Raw genomic sequence first — 18,753 nt, 5'->3', positions numbered from 1 at the left:
CTGCAGGGGGCAGCACCACCTCAGAGCCAATCATCCTGTACTGCAGGGGGCAGCACCACGTCGGAGCCGATCATCCTGTACTGCAGGGGGCAGCACCACGTCGGAGCCGATCATCCCGTACTGCAGGGGGCAGCAGCACCTCGGGGCACGATCTCTACGTCCCATCTTGACCCTCAGACGCTCCTCGTCGCACACAAGCCACCCCTCCTCCGACCCTGGCCGCCCTCCCGATTGGTCGGAGCGACCCGTCAGTCACCCTCCTCCACGCCCCCCCCTCCCTCCCCGTTCAGCGCGAGCTCCTTCCTGTTGTTCAAAAAAAAAGTTCCTTCAAGCTCCGGACAACTGCCCGGGGGCGTCCCCCTCCACTCTCAAGAATTAAATAAAGCAATAAGCATTCCCGAATCAATGATTAATAAAGGATAAAACATCACAGAGGCGATTAAAAGTGAAAACCGACGGGTGTTTTGACACGCACGGCCGCAGCTGGCGACTGGGACAGGCCGGCGCCTCCTGGAACCTTCCAGAGCCCGATGACCGTTACTCTTAAAGGCGCAGACCACCCTGCCCGGCTCCTTTAACTAGATTTTAAATTTTAGCCAAAATAGGCGCACGTACTATATATATATATATATATATATATATATTATATATTTTTTTAAAATAAACACTCTATCCACCAAAGTAGCATTTCTTTCTCGCACTGCCCTTTTGCACACCGCTTGGAAACTGGACCCTTTCGGCAGTGGCCTCGGAGCGGTGAGTCTTCTCCCTTTTTAAAAAACTTCTTTTTTTTAAAAAAAAGAATCTTTCTTTGATTGAACTCGCTTTTTTAAAGTAAGAATCCTTCTGAAAACTGTTCATTTTGAGGTGTTTTCGGGGTTTGCTGCCTCGAGTTTCGGCGCCATCTCTCGCTAGTCTTTGACCCAGCTTAAAGTTTGTTTCGCTTTCTCCAGCTGGTTCTTTCCTATTCCAAAATAAAGTGAAAATCCACCTAGTCAGTTGAAGATTGCAAGTTTACAGTTGCTGTTTTAAGATGGCAATGAAAATTCAACTAAAATGATCACGCTTCTTTATTCAAAAATTTTAAAAAAGACAGTCGAAATTCATCCAGTCAGTTCAAAATTATAAGCTTGTAATGACTATCTTAAGATGGCAATGAAAGTTTAAATTAAAATGTTCCTGCTTTTTTCCATTAAAATGATTCAAAAAAGAAATAAAGTCAGAATTACAAGTTTATAGTCACTATTTTAAGATGGAAATGAAAGTTGAATTAAAATGTTCCAAGCTTTTTTATTAAAATGATTCAAAAAAGAAATAAAGTCAGAATTACAAGTTTATAGTCACTATTTTAAGATGGAAATGAAAGTTGAATTAAAATGTTCCAAGCTTTTTTATTAAAATGATTCAAAAAAGAAATAAAGTCAAAATTGCAAGTTTATAGTCACTGTTTTAAGATGGAAATGAAAGTTGAATTAAAATGTTCCAAGCTTTTTTATTAAAATGATTCAAAAATTTAAAAAAACCGAGTCAATTCAGAATTACAAGTTCATAGTTACTCTTTTAGGATGGCAATGAAAGTTGGATTATAATGTTCAAACTTTTAATAAAATGATTCAAAAAGAAAAGAAGTCAAAATTCACTGAGTCAATTCAAAATTACAAGTTTATTGTTACTACTTTAAGATGGCAATGAAAGTTCAATTAAAGTGTTCAAACTTTTTAAAATTAAAATTGTGCAATAGAAATTATTCAGGAATTCAAGTACTTATAGTCTCACTGTAAAATCATCAAAGTTTTCCATTTTAAAAATGTCCTTAAATATACTTAAATCATTCTGTTTTATTTAAATTTAGTACAGTCTAAAAGTTTTAATATTTGACGTCAATGTTTTTAAGATTTGAATTTTATTTGTTCATATTGTGATCTTTAACGTTGTAGTTGGAATCATGATTTAAAAAGTGATAAGTCATGCTATTTATTCATTGATCGATTATTGATGTTTTTTTAATTGATTGAGCTAAAGCGAGGAGTGGGCCCTTCCGGCCGCGAACCCCCGCGCCCCTGATTTAATCCAAGTCTGATCGTGGGACAATTTACAACGACCAATTAACCTAGTAACCGGTTTGTCTTTGGACTGTGGGAGGAAATGTAAGAAGGTATTTGTTGTCAGAAGTTGGAGCACTTCCACTGAATAACTGAGTAGGGTATTCTAAAGTACAACAATGGCTACTGTACACTGGGCAATGTCTGTCACTGATTAATATTGGTAGTCTTTTTTTCTCTTTTCTCTTTTTCTCTTTTTTTCTGATCAATATGACAATTACAGCATGGAAACAGGCCATCTCGGCCCTTCTAGCCCGTGCCGAACACTTACTCTCACCTAGTCCCACTGACCTGCACTCAGCCCGTAACCCTCCATTCCTGTCCATATACCTATCCAATTTTGCTTTAAATGACAATATCGAACCTGCCTCTACCACTTCTACTGGAAGCTCGTTCCACACAGCTACCACTCTCTGAGTAAAGATATTCCCCCTCGTGTTACCCTTAAATTTTTGCCCCCTAACTCTCAACTCACATCCTCTTGTTTGAATCTCCCCTACTCTCAATGGAAAAAGCCTATCCACGTCAACTCTATCTATCCCCCTCATTATTTTAAATACCTCCCCCCTCAAGTCCCCCCTCAACCTCCTACACTCCAAAGAATAAAGAACTAACTTGTTCAACCTTTATCTGTAACTTAGGTGCTGAAACCCAGGTAACATTCTAGTAAATCTCCTCTGTACTCTCTCTATTTTGTTGACATCTTTCCTATAATTCAGTGACCAGAACTGTACACAATACTCCAAGTTCGGCCTTACCAATGCCTTGTGCAATTTTATCATTACACCCCAACTCCTATACTCAATGCTCTGATTATAAGCCAGCATACCAAAAGCTTTCTTCACCACCCTATCCACATGAGATCCCACCTTCAGGGAACTATGCACTATGATAGAGATACGTCTCTACCAAAGGAGGTGACCCTTCACAGGCCTGCAGGTCACCCTTGGGCAAGGTGTGGCACCAGCCCCCCAATCCGGGTCACTGGAACCCTGGGGAGCAGGTGGTGGACAGTCGTATGAGCAGCCGGTGCAGATCACAAGTCCTGGTTATGCGACCGCTGACACCAGGCAGACAATCTCTGAAAGTATTGATAATGGCTGGGGTGGGGGGGTCATCCATCATGTAAAGACACTGCCCAGGAGAAGGCAATGGCAAGCCACTTCTGTAGAAAAATTTGCCCAGAGCAATCATAGTCTAAATCCATGATTGCCCACGTCATACAAAATGGCATATAATGGTGATGAGGATTTTTTTCTTAAGCAGTCCCCTAGGATCAAGGACGAGGTGTTTCCACTCTGTGCATAATGAGGCCAACATTAGAATTGCAGACTCGTCCACAGATAGGGTAGGGGCTGTCCTGACAGATTACCAGCTTGCAAGTGATTCACAGCCTGCCCCAGCCGGCTGTTGTTGCTCTATCTGTGGTAGAGTCTGTTGATCCCATGTTGGCTTCATCGGTCACCCTGTTGGTAGCAAGTCATTCTCGAACCGGAGAGAGCGCCTGACAAGACCGGGCACAGCAATACACACAGATTGCTGGAGGAATTCAGTGGGCCAGGCAGCGCCTGTGGAAAAAGAGCAAACAGTCAATGTTTCGGGTCGACACCCTTCGTTGAAATGTCGACTGTTTATTCACTTCCATGGATGCTGCCTGACCGGCTGAGTTCCTCCAGCATTTTATGTGTGTTGCTTTGGACTTCGAGCATCTGCAGACTTTCTCTTGTTTGTCGGGTATAATACTGTTCGGTATCTGACACTGTAAGTGCATTTTTGTACAGGTCTGTGGGCCATGACACCGAGGTACAAAATGTGCATACACGTGTCATTGAATTGCAGCTGGTGTAGAACTGATGGGTAAAGGTCTATGTTAGTAAACCTGGGTATGATAGAGTCTAATTGACGCCTGCCATTTGGTCATGAGAAAAAATAAGATCTCTTTATCAGGCTAGCATGTCGTGCAGTACTGGTCAGCCCATGCTGTGCACGCAGAGCAAAACTCCCTGGTGCTTTCTAGTGCTCACCAGGTGGGAGATGGCAGAGGTTGTGTTCCTGGGTCGGGTCAGGTTTAACTGTGGGCTGGGTTTTAATTTTATACTCAGGCATATAATTGGGGTACAGATTATTTGCTCCAATATTGTGGAGTGCTTTTCAGATTTTGTGGACACACGGCTGTCACTGTGTATAACTGGGGTACATAACGATACACTCTGGCTTGTCAGCTGTGGCTGGGCTGGCAGCTCACCTGGGAGAAGGAAAAGCCCCCGCTGCCTTGTGGCTGTACCCACTCATGGGGAAAGCTTTGGGAGTAAACCCTGAGGGGAAAAGTCTGGAGTGGGGGGGGGGGGGGGGCCCTAAGGCAGTCCTGTGTTGAGTTCAGCACTATGATGGTGCTGATGCCGAACTGTATCGATCTCTGCTGTTCCTCCAGGTTCAGGTGTGTGGAGAGGGGGAGCTTGCTACGTGGGCAACAACTTGCTCTCCATATCGTACTGTGCTGGCTTGCGTATCTAGCGAGCTAGGATGCAATATCCATGGTTGACCCTGACCGACGGAGGCCTCTGATGTATGCCCATACCTACCAATGTTGTACATCTGGCTGAGCCTCTCACTTGTTTGTCACCAAGTAAACAGGTGCATTGTACTAGTGCATAGAAAGCTGTCAGTATCTAGTTTGTTTTTTCTGTCTCAGTCCTGCTCACCCAACCTGGAACAATTGGTGTCATCCATTGTGTCTGCTGAGGGAGTTCTCCACCATCATCCTATCTCAGTGTATGTTCCAACATTGGCAAATGGCAAGGTGGCCCTGTGGAAACTAGGCAGTCATGTCCCCGCTCATTGTGGGGGACTTCAACAAGTCTCTGACCAGCTACCACCAGCATATCACCAGAGGCGCCAGCATAGTTGATCAGTGTCACCCCACACCTGCACTCGGGCAAGTCCGGTACTTCTTTTCCCCAGAGCCTGAGGACGGCATTGCCCCGGTGAGATCTGTGAACGTATGGTAAAGGAGCACTTGCAGGACCACTTTGAATTGGTGATTAAGACCAAATTAAGGGATTCGTCTTTGGATCTGAACGGAGATGCCACAGTCATCGCTGACTTGATGGAGACCTGCATGGACGAGTGAACATATTGAAGCTATCCGAAGCTGAGGCCTGGATGAACCAGGAGGTTTGCAGTCCGCTGAGGACTCGATCTGTGCCATTCAAGAACCAGCGGTACAGAACCCCACAGGAAGTCGGGGTGTGCCTATGGAAGCCCGCCGTGAGAGCAGAAAGGCAATTCCGTGTGAAGTTAGACAGGACTGGATCCACGATAACCGTACTGGGGTTTGCACGCCATTTCCTCCTATAAGGCAAAACCTAACGCAAAAATGGCAGTGGTGCTTCACTCCCTGGTGAACTCAGCAGTCCTTGTGCACGCTTTACAACACGTGTGGTGAGTCTTCATGGCAAACTGTCAAACCCTGTCATCTTTGTCCCGGAGTCTCCAGGTTGCGTGCTTAGCCCACTGCTCTACACTGGTGACACCAGATCATGATGAGAAGGTATACGGGAGTTAGACAGATCAGCTAGTTGAGTGGTGTTGCAACAACAAAGTTACGCTCGGTGTTTTCAAGACCACTGTCTTGCAAGAACTAAATTGCAAAAACAATTCATTGTTGGAACAGCATGGTATGCTATCCAGGTCGACAGTTGACAACAAGGCAATGCTGCTGGTTTAAGTGCAATATATCTTTCAAGACAATGTGCACGAGGATATGCTGCGTGCACTGCTGCAGCCATCTAACACGACTGGGGCAGAACTATTCAAGTCGTTGAATGACTACATGTCAGGCAAACTGGACTGGTCACTCTGTGTTGGAATATGCACAGACGGGGCTGGACGGCTGTCTGGTTTCACTACCCGAATCAAAGAGGTTGCTCCTGAATGCCAGTCTACACACTGTGTCATACACAGGGAAATGCTGGCCAGCCGAAAAATGTCACCTGATCTTAACAGCGTATTGAGTGAGATTGTTGAAGTTATCAGTCACATCAAAACAAAGCCCTTAACTCACGTCTGAGCAGCTTTGCGAGGAAATGGATGCAGAGCACAAACACCTTCTCTTACACACTGAAGTCAGGTGGCTATCGAGGGGGAGAGCCCTGGCCAGGGTTTTTGAGTTAAGAGAGTCGCTACAGAGATTTCTCTCAGGAAAAAAGTCACCACCGGTGGCACACTTCAGTGATGAGGAGTGGATAGCAAAACTCGCTTATCTGTGTGACATCTTCAGCCTGCTCAACGAACTCAATTTGTCACTTCAGGGGAGAATGACAACTATCTTCGTTGGCAGATAAAGTGTCTGCTTTCAAAGCCAAACTGGAACTGTGGGGGTGGCAAGTGGACAGGGGCATATTCGACATGTTCCCAACATTAGCTGGAATTTTGGTGAATGAGGCTGCACCGTCCTTCTCACAGCCGGTGCGAGATCGCCTATCTTCACTGTCGATAGAATTCGAGCGTTACTTCCCAACCGCAAATGACCCAAGACGTGTAAAGGAATGGGTCCGTGAACGTCCCCGGTGAATCATCCATGTCAGCACGGGAAGAAGATCAACTCCTCGAGCTTGCAAATGACGCTGGGCTGAAAAGTATGTTTGACGTAACATCTCTGCCGGCATTCTGGATCAAAGTCAAGGCTGAATATCCTGAGATAGCCACGAAAGCAACAAAAACGTTGCTTCCATTTCCAACATCCTGTATCTGCGAAGCGGGCTTTTCGGCAACGAATGCAACGAAAACTAAAGTGTGGAATAGACTGGACATAAGGAATCCCCTTCGAGTATCGCTGTCTCCCATCACCTCTCGTTGGGACCGTCTTGTTGCAGGGAAACAAGCCCAGGGCTCCCACTGATTCAGCGATATTGGTGTGTTGCAATGATTTTATACGTTCATACAAGGAAAATATGTGCTGTGTGGTTAATATCCAAACGTTACTTAAAATTTTATGATGCTATTGATTTATAAGTGAGTTATAATTGATTCCTCACTATATTCATGTGAGGAAAATATGCACTGTGTGTTTACTATAAAATTTGTTAGATAAACCCTTTTAGAAATGAAATTGAGTGTATTAGCCACTTATAAGTGACTTGTCACCCATGTTCCAGTTGTGATTAACACCCCCACCCACCGTTGGCCGGTCCGCAAGGTTATTGTCAATATTAAACTGGTCCGTGGAGCAAAGAAGGTTGGTGACCCCTGATGTAATGAACCAGAGGTGATTAGGGAGCTTAAGGTAAAAGAACCGTTAGGAACCAGTGATCACAATATGATTGAGTTCAACTTGAAATCTGATAGGGAGAAAGTAAAGTCTGACATAGCAGTATTTCAGTGGAGTAAGGGAAATTACAGTGGTCTGAGAGAGGAGTTGGCCAAAGTAAATTGGAAGGAGCAGCTGGCAGGGATGTCAGCAGAGCAGCAATGGTGTGCATTTCTGGGAAAAATGAGGAAGGTGCAGGACATGTGCATTCCAAAAATGAAGAAATAGTGAAATAGTACAACCGTGGCTGACAAGGGAAGTCAAAGCTATTGTGAAAGTAAAAAAAAAAGGCATACAACAAAGCAAAAATTAGCGGGAAGGTAGAGGATTGGGTAATTTTTAAAAACCTACACAGAGCAACTTAAAAAAAACATTAGAAGGGAAAGGATGAAATATGCAAGCAAGTTAGCAAATGATATCAAAGTGGATAGTAAAAGTTTTTTTCAAGTATGTTAAAAATAAAAGAAAAATTAGAGTGGATATAGGACCATTAGAAAATGAGGCAGGAGACAAAGGAGATAGCTAGTGAACTAAATGAGTATTTTGCATCAGTCTTCACTGTGAAAGACACTAGCAGTATGCTTGATGTTGTAGTGTGTGAAGGAAGAGAAGTGGGTGCAGTTACTGTGACGAGAGAGAAGGTGCTCAAAAGGCTGAAAGACCTAAAGGTACCCGGACCAGAGGAACTGCACCCTAAGGTTCTGAACGAGGTAGCGTTAGAGATTGTGGTGGCATTAGAAATGATCTTTCAAAAATCATTGGACTTGGGCATGGTGCCAGAGGACTGGAAAATTACAAATGTTACTCCACTCTTTAAGAAAAGAGAAAGGCAGCAGAAAAGAAATTATAGACCAGTTAGCCTGACCTCAGTGGTTGGGAAGATATTGGAGTCAATTGTTAAGGATGAGGTGATGGAGTACTTGGTGACACAGGACAAGATAATAAAAAGTCAGCATGGTTTCCTTCAGGGAAAATCCTGCCTGATGAACCTGTTGGAATTCTTTGAGGAGATTACAAGTAGGATAGATAAAGGGGATGCAGTTAGAGCATTGGCTGATTGGTAGGAGGCAGCGAGTGGGAATAAAAGGATCCTTTTCTGGTTGGCTGCCAGTGACTAATGGTGTTCCGCAGGGGTCAGTGTTGGGACCGCTTCTTTTTATGTTGTATATATGTGATTTAGATGATGGAATAGATGGCTTTGTGCCAAGTTTGTAGATGGTAATGAAGAAGGGGCAGGTAGTGTTGAAACAGGATGCAGAAGGACTTACGCAGATTAGGAGAACGGGCAAGAAAGTGGCAAATACAGTGTTGGAAAATGCATGCTCATGCACTTTGGTAGTAGAAATAAATGTACAGACTATTTTCTAAATGGAGAAAATTCAGGAATCTGAGATGCAGAGGGACTTGGGAGTCCTTGTGCAGATCACTGTGAAGGTTAACTTGCAGGCTGGGTAGGTGATAAGGAAGACAAATGCCATGTTGGCATTCATTTCAAGAGGACTAGAATACAAGAGCAAGGATGAGGCACTGGCGAGGCCTCACCTTGAGTACTGTGAACAGTTTTGGGCTCCTCCATCTTAGAAAAGACGTGCTGGCATTGGAGAGGGTCCAGAGGAGGTTCACAAGGATGGTTCCAGGAATGAAAGGGTTATCATACGAGGAACGTTTGATGGCTCTGGGTCTGTACTCGCTGGAATTCAGAAGGATGGGGATGGGGGATCCCCTTAACCTTTTGAATGTTGAAAGGCCTAGACAGAGTAGGTGTGAATAAGATGTTTCCTATGGTGGGAGAGTCTAGGAGGACAAGAGGACAGGGCCTCAGTATAGAAGGGCGTCCATTCAAAACAGATGTGGAGAAATTTCTTTAGCCAAAGGGTGGTGAATTTGTGGAATTTGTTGCCACATGTAGCTGTGGAGGCCAGGCCAGGCAGAGATTGATAGGTTCTTGATTGGATATAGTATCAAAGGTTATGGGGAGAAGGCTGAGAACTGCGGTTGAGGAGGAGATAGAGAAAAAGGATCAGCCATGATTGAATGGCGGAGCAGACTCGATGGGCCTAATTCTTTTCCTATGTCTCATGGTCTTACTCTTTCTGAAGTCCACAATCAGTTTTTTGGTCTCACTGACATTGAGTACAAGGTTGTTACTGTAGTGTTGTTCCTGTATGCCCTCCTGCCTCCATCTGAAACCGTCATCGGTTATTAAGTACCCTCACCACCCAGGGCATGGGCTGTGCTCATTACTACCATCAGGGAGGAGGAACCCACACCAGCATTTTAAGGAACAGCTTTACTTGCTTTCAGCCATCAGATATCTGAACAGTCATTAAACATCACCCTTTTCCTCTTTTGGTCTGTCTGCCTGTCTGACTTGGAGTCGTTTTTATGTCTTGCATCATACTGCTGCTGCTAAACAATACATTTCATGACGTGTCAGTGATAATGAAGCTGATTGTGGCTTCTGAGATAGAATAGTCAGTGTCCTGGACGGGTTGGGTCTTCAACGTCGCCAAGGGAATCGCGAGCTGAGAATTGTCTGTAGTTGAGTCCCAATGATGAGCTGAGCTGCCCTAATCACCCGTTGGAGAACTTTATGATCTGTCTTGCTGCAGCTCGAGTACCACACTGTCGTTCCATATGTCAGTATGCTCTCTGTCGCACATCGATCAAAGTTGGTCAGCAACTTTTGAGACGTATTAGCTCTCCTTAAGCGCCTCGAGGTAGTATAGTCACTGCTGTGCCTTCCCTACCGTTGAGGTACCGTGTGGGTAAGTATTGATAGTTATTTGCTGGGGTGCTGTACCAGAGTGTACAGGTCTGTCACAACATTGGGGAAAACAGTGTGGGGTGCATTTCACAGATCTGATGCTGTTTAACATCAGAAGACAGTAAGCAGTCAGTGTGCTGCTTACCTCTGTGTGCCTGTGTTTACCCTGCAAGTTGACACATGTGCTCGTTTACTTTGCAGGACAATGCCTGGGCAGCAGCCGCAGAGAGACAAAGAAAAGGACGAGGAGAAGGCTGATGAGGAGATGGAGCAGGATTCCCCAGAGAATGAGGAAAGCTCGGATGAAGACAGCGGCAGTTCCTCCGCGTCTGAGGAGGAGGGCGAGGACAGCTCAGGTCAGCAAGTGCAAATGTACCTGTGTGTGACCCTGAGTGATAGTGTGTGTGATTGTTTAAGGCATGAATTAAATATGAATCCAAAACAGTGAAATCTGCAGAAACTAGACAAATTAATGCTTGAAAAGGCACTTCTTCATTCCTCCTTAGTATCTTCTCTCCTGACAAATAAAAAATCAAGGTTGCACTGAGCAATTGGAGAATTTGAAGATGTTTACCCATTGCAAACTAAAGCAGAGGATTTGAAGTGCACACTAACTGGGTTGGCCAATGGTTGATGAAATTAAGTGCCTGTTCTCAGTGGTTATATTCCTTAAGAGAACACAGAAAAGTACAGCTCAGGAACAGGCCCTGAACCAGTTAAAAAGTATATTAAGAACACTTCCAAAATCAAATCCCTCCTACCTACACCATGTCCACAGCCCTCCACCACATTTCTGTGCCTATCCAAACGTCTCTTAAAAGCCTCTAATGTATTTGCCTCTACCCCCATACCAGGCATCCACCACTCTGTGAGTAAAAAAACTTACATCCCCCTTGAAATGACCTCCTCTCTCCTTCCTAGCATGCCATCTGGTATTAGACATTTCAAACCTGGGAAACAGATACTCCCTGTCCACTCATAGTCTTGTAAACCTCTATCAGATCTCTCCTCAGCCAGAGCAGATAATCCAAGTTTGTTCTGCCTCTCGTGATAGCACGTGCCCTCTAAACCAGGCAGCGTCATGGTAAACTTCTTCTGCGCTCCCTCCAAAGCCGCAATGTCCTTGAATGTAGTTTGGCTAAAGTGCAAAGTTATTAATTCAAGCCCTATTTTTCATTGATTTCCATGAGGCTTTGGAAGAAGAGTCAGCCCTTCTTCCAGTGTTCCGAGATGAGTTGTTCTGTTTCTTCCCCCTGCCCCCACCTACCCCGCTGATGGATGGACAATAGGTGCAGGAGTAGGCCCTTCGAGACAGCACTGCCATTCAATGTTATCATGGCTGATCATCTACAGTCAGTACCCTGTTCCTGCCTTCTCCCCATATCCCTTGACTCTGCTATCTTTTAGAGCTCTATCTAACTCTTTCTTGAAAGCATCCAGAGAATTGGCCTCCACTGCCTTCTGAGGCAGAGCATTCCACAGATCCACAACTCTCTGGGTGAAAAAGTTTTTCCTCAACTCCGTTCTAAATGGCCTGCCCCTTATTCTTAAACTGTGGCCTCTGGTTCTGGACCCCCCACCCCCCCCCCCAACATTGGGAACATGTTTCCTGCCTCCAGTGTGTCCAATTCCTTAATAATATATGTTTCAATCAGATCCCCTCTCATCCTTCTAAATTCCAGTGTATACAAGCCCTCTGTCTAATTCAGATCCTTGGGATTCAGCCAAAAGCCTGAAATGTCAACTGTATCTTTTTCCATAGATGCTGCCTGGCCTGCTGAGTTCCTCCAGCATTTTGTGTGTGTTGCTCGGATTTCCAGCGTCTGTAGGATTTCTCTTGTTTGTGATTGGTTTCTAATGTTTTTCTGTTGTACATTCTTTTGGGCGTTCTTCTGTTTCTCGGGGATGTCTTTGTAGACTAAGTATTTCAGGTTGTATATTGTATACATTCTCTGATTATAAACGGAAACGTGAAGCATTTTCAAAGAGCTGAGAAACGATGCCAAGCGGTGTGTGGGCAAAGGAATGAAGAAGCCAAGGTGGCGCCTCCTGAAAAATCCTTCACTTTTATAGATTAGATCGGGAATAATCTAGTTATAGTTTATGTAATTAAAAATTACATCACCTGAGTAATGTGCTAATGCTTAACCAATGCAAGATGAGAAAGGTGATAAACTGTTAGTTCAGCTGTCTGTTAGTGGGGGCGAACCTCCACATACTGTGAAAAATACACGAGTTTGTTTAAAAAGTACAAATCTTATTAAAAAAAAAAGTATTATTTAAAAAAAAGAGGTTTCCAACACCACCAACCAATTAACACAAACATGTAGTAGCTGGACACTTACCCATACTTACCGCACAGCTGTCTCTGAATGTTAGTGTTACAGAATAGCTATATATGTGGCAGTCATTACACTTCACTCAGTCTTTCTATTAAAGATGTCGAGGATTAGATAAGGTGGTTGTGTGCATGAGAGGGTCAAGTGAAGTAAGGCGAGCAGAGGCTTGTGTACCTCTCTCAGGTGGAGTGACCTGTTTCTGTGCTGTAAATTGTAAGTCATTCCACCCAGATGACAAAGCTGCTAAGTAGCTGCCTTATTCTGACCGGTCTAATCTGGGCCGTGTTTTGCGTTTTCTAGAGATGGACGATGAGGACTGCGAGAGGCGCCGCACCGAGTGCTTGGACGAGATGTCAGACCTGGAGAAGCAGTTCACGGATCTGAAAGAACAGTACGCTGATTAGTTTCTTTTGAATAAAATGTCTTCCGGTTTTCTCCTCTCCTGAAGGCGTTGCTTCCTGCTGAGCACAGACTCTTCGACAGTCCCAAAGACCGAGAGAGCGTTCTTGATGTGTGTGAGGCTAGGGTGTGGCGCACATACAGGAGTCACTGGATCGTGTTTTAAAAATGGAATTCTCTCTTTAGATTGGGTAAGGACAAAAGTCAGAGTGGGCCGCGATGCTGCCCGCAGTTGAATAGCCAGCCAGACTAACTAACCACGCATATGGGCGAAGAATGGCTGCTTGGCCGAGGCTCTGGAGGGCAGAATTCACTCCCTGGCGAGAGTCGGCATCTTTAGAGAAGGAGGGCGATAAACCCAGCAAAGAAATAACTTTCTGCAGCTTAACAGCTTGCTCGGTAAAGGTTGGCAGAGGATTTGCTCTGAGCAAGAGCATTGAGTACAGAGGGTAAAATCGAGAGCTTCTCTTTTACAGACTGTACAAAGAGAGACTGAGCCAGGTGGAAGCCAAGCTGGACGAGGTGATCGCAGGGAAAGCAACTGAGTACTTGGAGCCCCTGGCTGTCCTGCAGAAGAACATGAAAATCAGAACTGAGGTAGCAGGTAAACAGAGGCACCACTGAGTTAACCTCACACCTACCGTAGGGCCTGTCAGGTTGAGTACTGTGTGTCAGTGGGGGTAGGGGGTCATTTTAGGCGTGGCGAGTTTACGCTTTAACTCATTCTGACAGAGCAAACTTAAACGGTTAAACCAAACAGAACATGTGTAATCAAAAAAAAATGTGGTGCATAGAATCAGAGTCTGTGTCCGTTTATTTTTTAAAGATCAATTGCATCGTTCCCATCCCCCTGCTCTTTCCTGCTTATTCCTGTAGCTGGGGCGGAGTAGAGTAGTGAAATTCTTAGTTTCTCTAGTCTGTGCTTATTCTAGGCTTCAGCAGTCCTGTCACCTTCAAAGTTTACATTAAAGTTAAAGTCTGTCCCGAGCCTTATAGGCTCATCAAGCCGGTGCTGATGCCGGTTTCCGTGGCGCGAAGCGACTGAGAGTACGAGACTAACCCCCCACCTCAGAAAGGACGCCAGTCTATCACAAGGTTAACCCCCAGCATTTTGTTGGTGCCCACTTTCAGCTGGGTGGACTGGAGCAGTGTGTGGTTAAGGGCCTTGCTCAAGGACACAACATGCTGCCTCGGCCGGGGCTCGAACTCACGACCTTCAGATCGCCAGTCCAATGCTTTAACCACTTGGCCGCGCGCCACACTTCAAAGTTTATGTGCAATTATTATCGGATTTTTTTTTGTTCTTAAAACTAATATCTAATGTGTGCGGGTTTTCTGCCTACCTGACTGAATCACTTTGCATTTTTTAATGTTGAATTTCTTCCACCATGTCTCTGCCCATCCCATCAGCTTGTGTGCATCCACTTAGAATCTCCTTTTATTGGACACTTGGCTTTTAGGTTTTGTATCACTTGGATAGTATTGAAAATTTATCCATTGTATACCAATCTCATCTCCTATTAATGTGTATCACAAATTCTGCATATCTTGTTGCACGCCTCCCTTAAGTCAAAAAAAAATCCATATTGTTCCCTAATCCTAGGGCAATGTTGCTTGTTATCCCAAACAAGACAAAGTCTGTAGATGTTGGAAATCAAAATGTTAGAGGAATTCAGCAGGACGGGCAGCATCTGTGGAAAAGAGTATAATCGACGTTTTGGGTCAAGACCCTTCATCAGGACTGGAACAAAGAGATTTGAATTCAGAGTAAGAAGCTGGGGGAGGGTAGAAAGAAGTACTAGGTGAAGTACTAGGAGTGGGGGAAGGGTGAAGTTGATTGGTGAAAGATTGCTGGAGAAGGGGGATTCTGATAGGAGAGGACAGAAGACACATGGAAGGGAGGGAAAGGGGATGAGCCCCAGAGGGAAGTGATGGGCAGGTAAGGAGATAAGGTGAGAGAGGGAAACGGGAATGGGGACCGGTGAAGGAGAGAGGAGAGGGGGAAATGGCAGAAGTTGGAGAACTCAATGTTCGTGCCATCAGGTTGGAGACTACCCAGGTGCTGTGTGTATTACTTGTTATCCACAGGTTTTTGTTTGCTAACAAGTCTATTCTCTGGTACTTCCATCAAATACTCACCATCAGCTGCCTCGTCCTCAACACCCTTCAAAAGGCCCATCAAGAAAAAAAGTTAAATGATCAGACGTGTTTTGTCATTAATAAAATTTTGGCCTTCTTTTCAAGTCCGCATTTATTTGCAATTTGGGGGCTGCTTTGTCTTTGTCTACCACCTGCACACCATCCACCCCAAGCAGGACTTACCAGTGACAAAACATTTCAATTCTGATTACCATTTGTTGATCAATGGCCTCCTCTTATGCCAAGATGAGGCCACCCTTAGGGTGGAGAAGTGACACTTTATATTCCATCTGCGTAGCCCCCAACCAGATGGCATGAGTATTGATTTCTCCTTCCAGTCATCAAATTCCACCCACCTTCCCCATTCCCACTCTGACTTTTACTTCTTCTCATCTGCCTATTACTTCCCCTGGGTCACCCCCACAACTTCCTTTCTCCTGTAGTCATTTAATATCAGAGAGAGGTATACAATATACAAACATCCACAAAAACAGAGGAGAGGGACAATACGTGAACTATGAACTCTATTACTTAATTTAACTATTTAAAAATATGTGTGTTGTGTGTGTGTGTGTCTTACAGGAAGTATGTGTGTTGTGTGTGTGTCTCTCTCTCTCATATATATCGGTGATATTAAACCTGATTCTGATTCTGTTAAATTAAATATAACTCTACCCTTACTGCTTTTGCACCTGGTCCGTGCACAAGAAGGTCCAGGCTGCAGTGAGTCCTAGAGCAATGAAAGAAGGACGTGCGTTACCACAATGCCTCTCACCAGCTCAGGATATCCTGAGGCCAGTCACTACTTCTCGAGTGTGGTTGCCGCAACAGCCAGCCAGGGCTCGAGTCATCTGCTCGAATGTGCTAAAGTGTTCTCGTTGGCCACAATGATCTTTCTCACCCCTCCCCTGAGACTGTAACTTGGAGAAACACCAAACTGCGATACAGAAGCGCCGGGAGTCTCCCTCCCCCACCCCACCTATATTTGTGACATTTATCAGGAGTGTTGTACACAAAGGGCCCAAAGCATTGTTGGGGACCCCTGCTACCCATCCCACAATCTCTGGCCCACTACCATCAGGAAGGAGGTACAGGAGTCTCAGGTCTGGGACTGCCAGACTGGGTAACAGCTTCTTCCCTCAGACTGTGAGACTAATGAATACCCTGCTTTCACCATGGTTTTATCACCAGGACAGTGAGCTGTTTACTGTTTACCACAAAGTGCACAGTGCATGCTTCTGGAATTACATTTTATTAGCTTGCTTGTGGTAATATTTTCTTTTATGTGCTGTGTGTGATCCGTGTTTTGTGGGTGCACACCGCGGTCTGCAGGGTCATCGCTTCATTTGGTTGTACACGCGTACAATCAGATGACAATAAACCTGACCCTGAAGAAAGTCGAGCCTGCAACCATCTGATCGAACGATCGGGCGATTCCCAGCTGAGCAGAGGATCCCAGATGAGAATCGGAACCAGGTTTAATATCACCGGCATATGTCGTGAAATTTGTTGTCTTTGTGGCAGCAGTACGATGCAATACATAGTAATAGAGAGAAAAACTGTGAATTACAGTAAGTGTATATACATTAAATAGTTACATTAAATAAGTAGTGCAAAAGATATTAAAAAGTAGTGAGGTAGTGTCTAAGGGTTCAATGTCCATTCAGAAATCGGATGGCAGAGGGGAAGAAGCTGTTTTTGAATCGCTGAGTGTGTGTCTTCAGGCTCCTGTACCTCCTCCCTGATGGTAGCAATGAGAAGAGGGGATGTCCTGGGTGATGGGGGTCCTTAATGACAGACGCTGTCTTTTTGAGGCACCGCTCCTTGAACACATTATACATTTGTGTGGCATGGTAGCGTAGTGGTTAGCAAAACGCTTCACAATGCCAGTGACCTAGGTTCAATTCACCCTGCCACCTGTAGGGAGCTTGTAGATTTTCCCCAAGACTGTGTGGGTTTCTGCCGGCCGCCCCACTTTCCCACCCACAGTCCAAAGATGTACCGGTTGGTAGGTTAATTGTAAACTGTCCATTGATTAGGCTAGAATTAAATCGGGGCATTGCTGGGTGGCATGGCTCGAAGGGCCTACTCCATGCTGTATCTCAGTAAATAAATAAACCACTGACATGCATCGTGAAATTTGATATTGGGTGGCACGGGAGCGTAGTGGTTAGCACCACACTTTACAGTACAGACGACGGGTTCAATTCCCGCTACCGTCTGTGAAGAGTTTGTATGTTCTCTCCGATTTCCTTCCACAGTCCAAAGACGTATGGTTGGTAAGTTAATTGATCATTGTAAATTGTTCCATGACTGGGCTACATTTAAACTGGGGGTTGCTGGTCAGTATGACTGTAAGGGCCTATTTCACTCTGGTTCTGGATGGTTAGTTACTGTGCTGGGTGGGGGTGATTGTATGGGCTGAGCATGCTGCCAAATGGAGAGATTAACCTTTTCCTAATTCTACATCGGACAGGTGTATATAAAGGTCTGTGTTTGGAGGTAATCAGAAATAGGTACGAATGTGAACTGCAAGGAGCTCGGCAACATCTGGAGGTGAGCAAGCTACACAAGCTCTTTTGTTTTAATATTCTTGTTTTGTTTAGGGCATTGATGAGAGAGATTTGTCGATCGTGCTAAATGGAAATGTTATTTCTCTTCTTCCAACAACAAACCTGCTCTGCTCTCCCTCCTTCTCTGTTCTGGATGTAGTTTCCCAACTGAGGTACATCATTCCTCGACACCATCAATGTAATACCATGTCAGAAAGTGCTTTGGAGAAATGAAGCAAAGGACTTATGTACCCTTCACTTGCCCTCTGATAGTTCCTGGGCAGTCCCTTACGTCTGCACACACATACCGTGTGATTGACTTGCCCATTCTAGCTGCTCTCTGTCTGAATTGCTTCACAAAGGGCTAATTTCTCTGTCTTATTTCCATAATGCATTCAGAGTGAGAAGCTGATGCTGTTTGATAATATGCAGAATGAGCTGCTGGAAAGAATTCAGCGACTGGAAGAGGACAAGCAGAGTATAGACATCACCTCTGGTCAGTGTTTACACCTTTTTCCTCTCCTAAGTTCAGCACGTTGGCTCTGATTGGGCAGAGGCTCAAAGAGGATCTGCTATTTTGACCGTGTGATTATTCTTCAGTGAGTGCTGGAAAGGTAGTGCGGTGTTCTTCAGAAGTCAGATCCTCCTCTGCTCCTCCAAAGACCACTCGATTATGACGAGGTCCTATCACTTTCTCACCCAAAGGCATTGAGACTAATTGTAACCCCCTTGCGCTAATCCACTTTGAACTCGGGAAGCTCTGATGTTGAAAGTCGGAATGACTGAACCAGGATGAAAGCTAGTATTACCTATGGTTGGCAGAGTGCAGTTCAGACCTGATATGGCAGGGACAGAGTGAGGGCGAAGCGCCAAAGCTGAAGCCAGCCCCAGCGTCCGTGAGCTCTCTGAATGCCGAGTACATAACCAGACACCTCAAACAGCGCTCTGCACAGATCAGAGCATTGGGGCGTAAGGGATTCTGGGAAACATAGCTGCCAGATTTGAAAAAGGCTAAGTTGAAGCCTGATGTCAGAAAGGTGAACCCTGAATCGCCATCTCCAGTCAAAGCATAACCCTAGCCAGAGGCAAGAACAGACCAGCATCTTCGTGCAATAATGCCAAGAATATTATGAGAATGGAGGGATAA

General features: G+C 44.9%; 1 protein-coding gene across 1 annotated transcript in view; it reads left to right on the top strand.

The window, feature by feature from the left end:
- The first annotated feature begins 286 nt into the window (after nt 1–286).
- Nucleotides 287–18,753, top strand: part of LOC132386154 (breast cancer metastasis-suppressor 1 homolog) — a 37,739-nt gene continuing 19,272 nt past the window's right edge. Inside the window, exons 1-6 of the mRNA XM_059958446.1 lie at nt 287–756; nt 10,379–10,533; nt 12,817–12,907; nt 13,392–13,519; nt 17,531–17,610; nt 18,006–18,102. Of these exons, the coding sequence (XP_059814429.1) occupies nt 10,383–10,533; nt 12,817–12,907; nt 13,392–13,519; nt 17,531–17,610; nt 18,006–18,102 (547 nt within the window). The 5' untranslated portion in view covers nt 287–756; nt 10,379–10,382. The remainder of the gene's footprint in view (nt 757–10,378; nt 10,534–12,816; nt 12,908–13,391; nt 13,520–17,530; nt 17,611–18,005; nt 18,103–18,753) is intronic.

The sequence above is a fragment of the Hypanus sabinus genome, unplaced genomic scaffold, assembly GCF_030144855.1.
Source record: "Hypanus sabinus isolate sHypSab1 unplaced genomic scaffold, sHypSab1.hap1 scaffold_1037, whole genome shotgun sequence".
Classification (NCBI taxonomy): Eukaryota; Metazoa; Chordata; class Chondrichthyes; order Myliobatiformes; family Dasyatidae; genus Hypanus; species Hypanus sabinus.
This window is presented reverse-complemented; position numbering and strand designations above follow the sequence as displayed.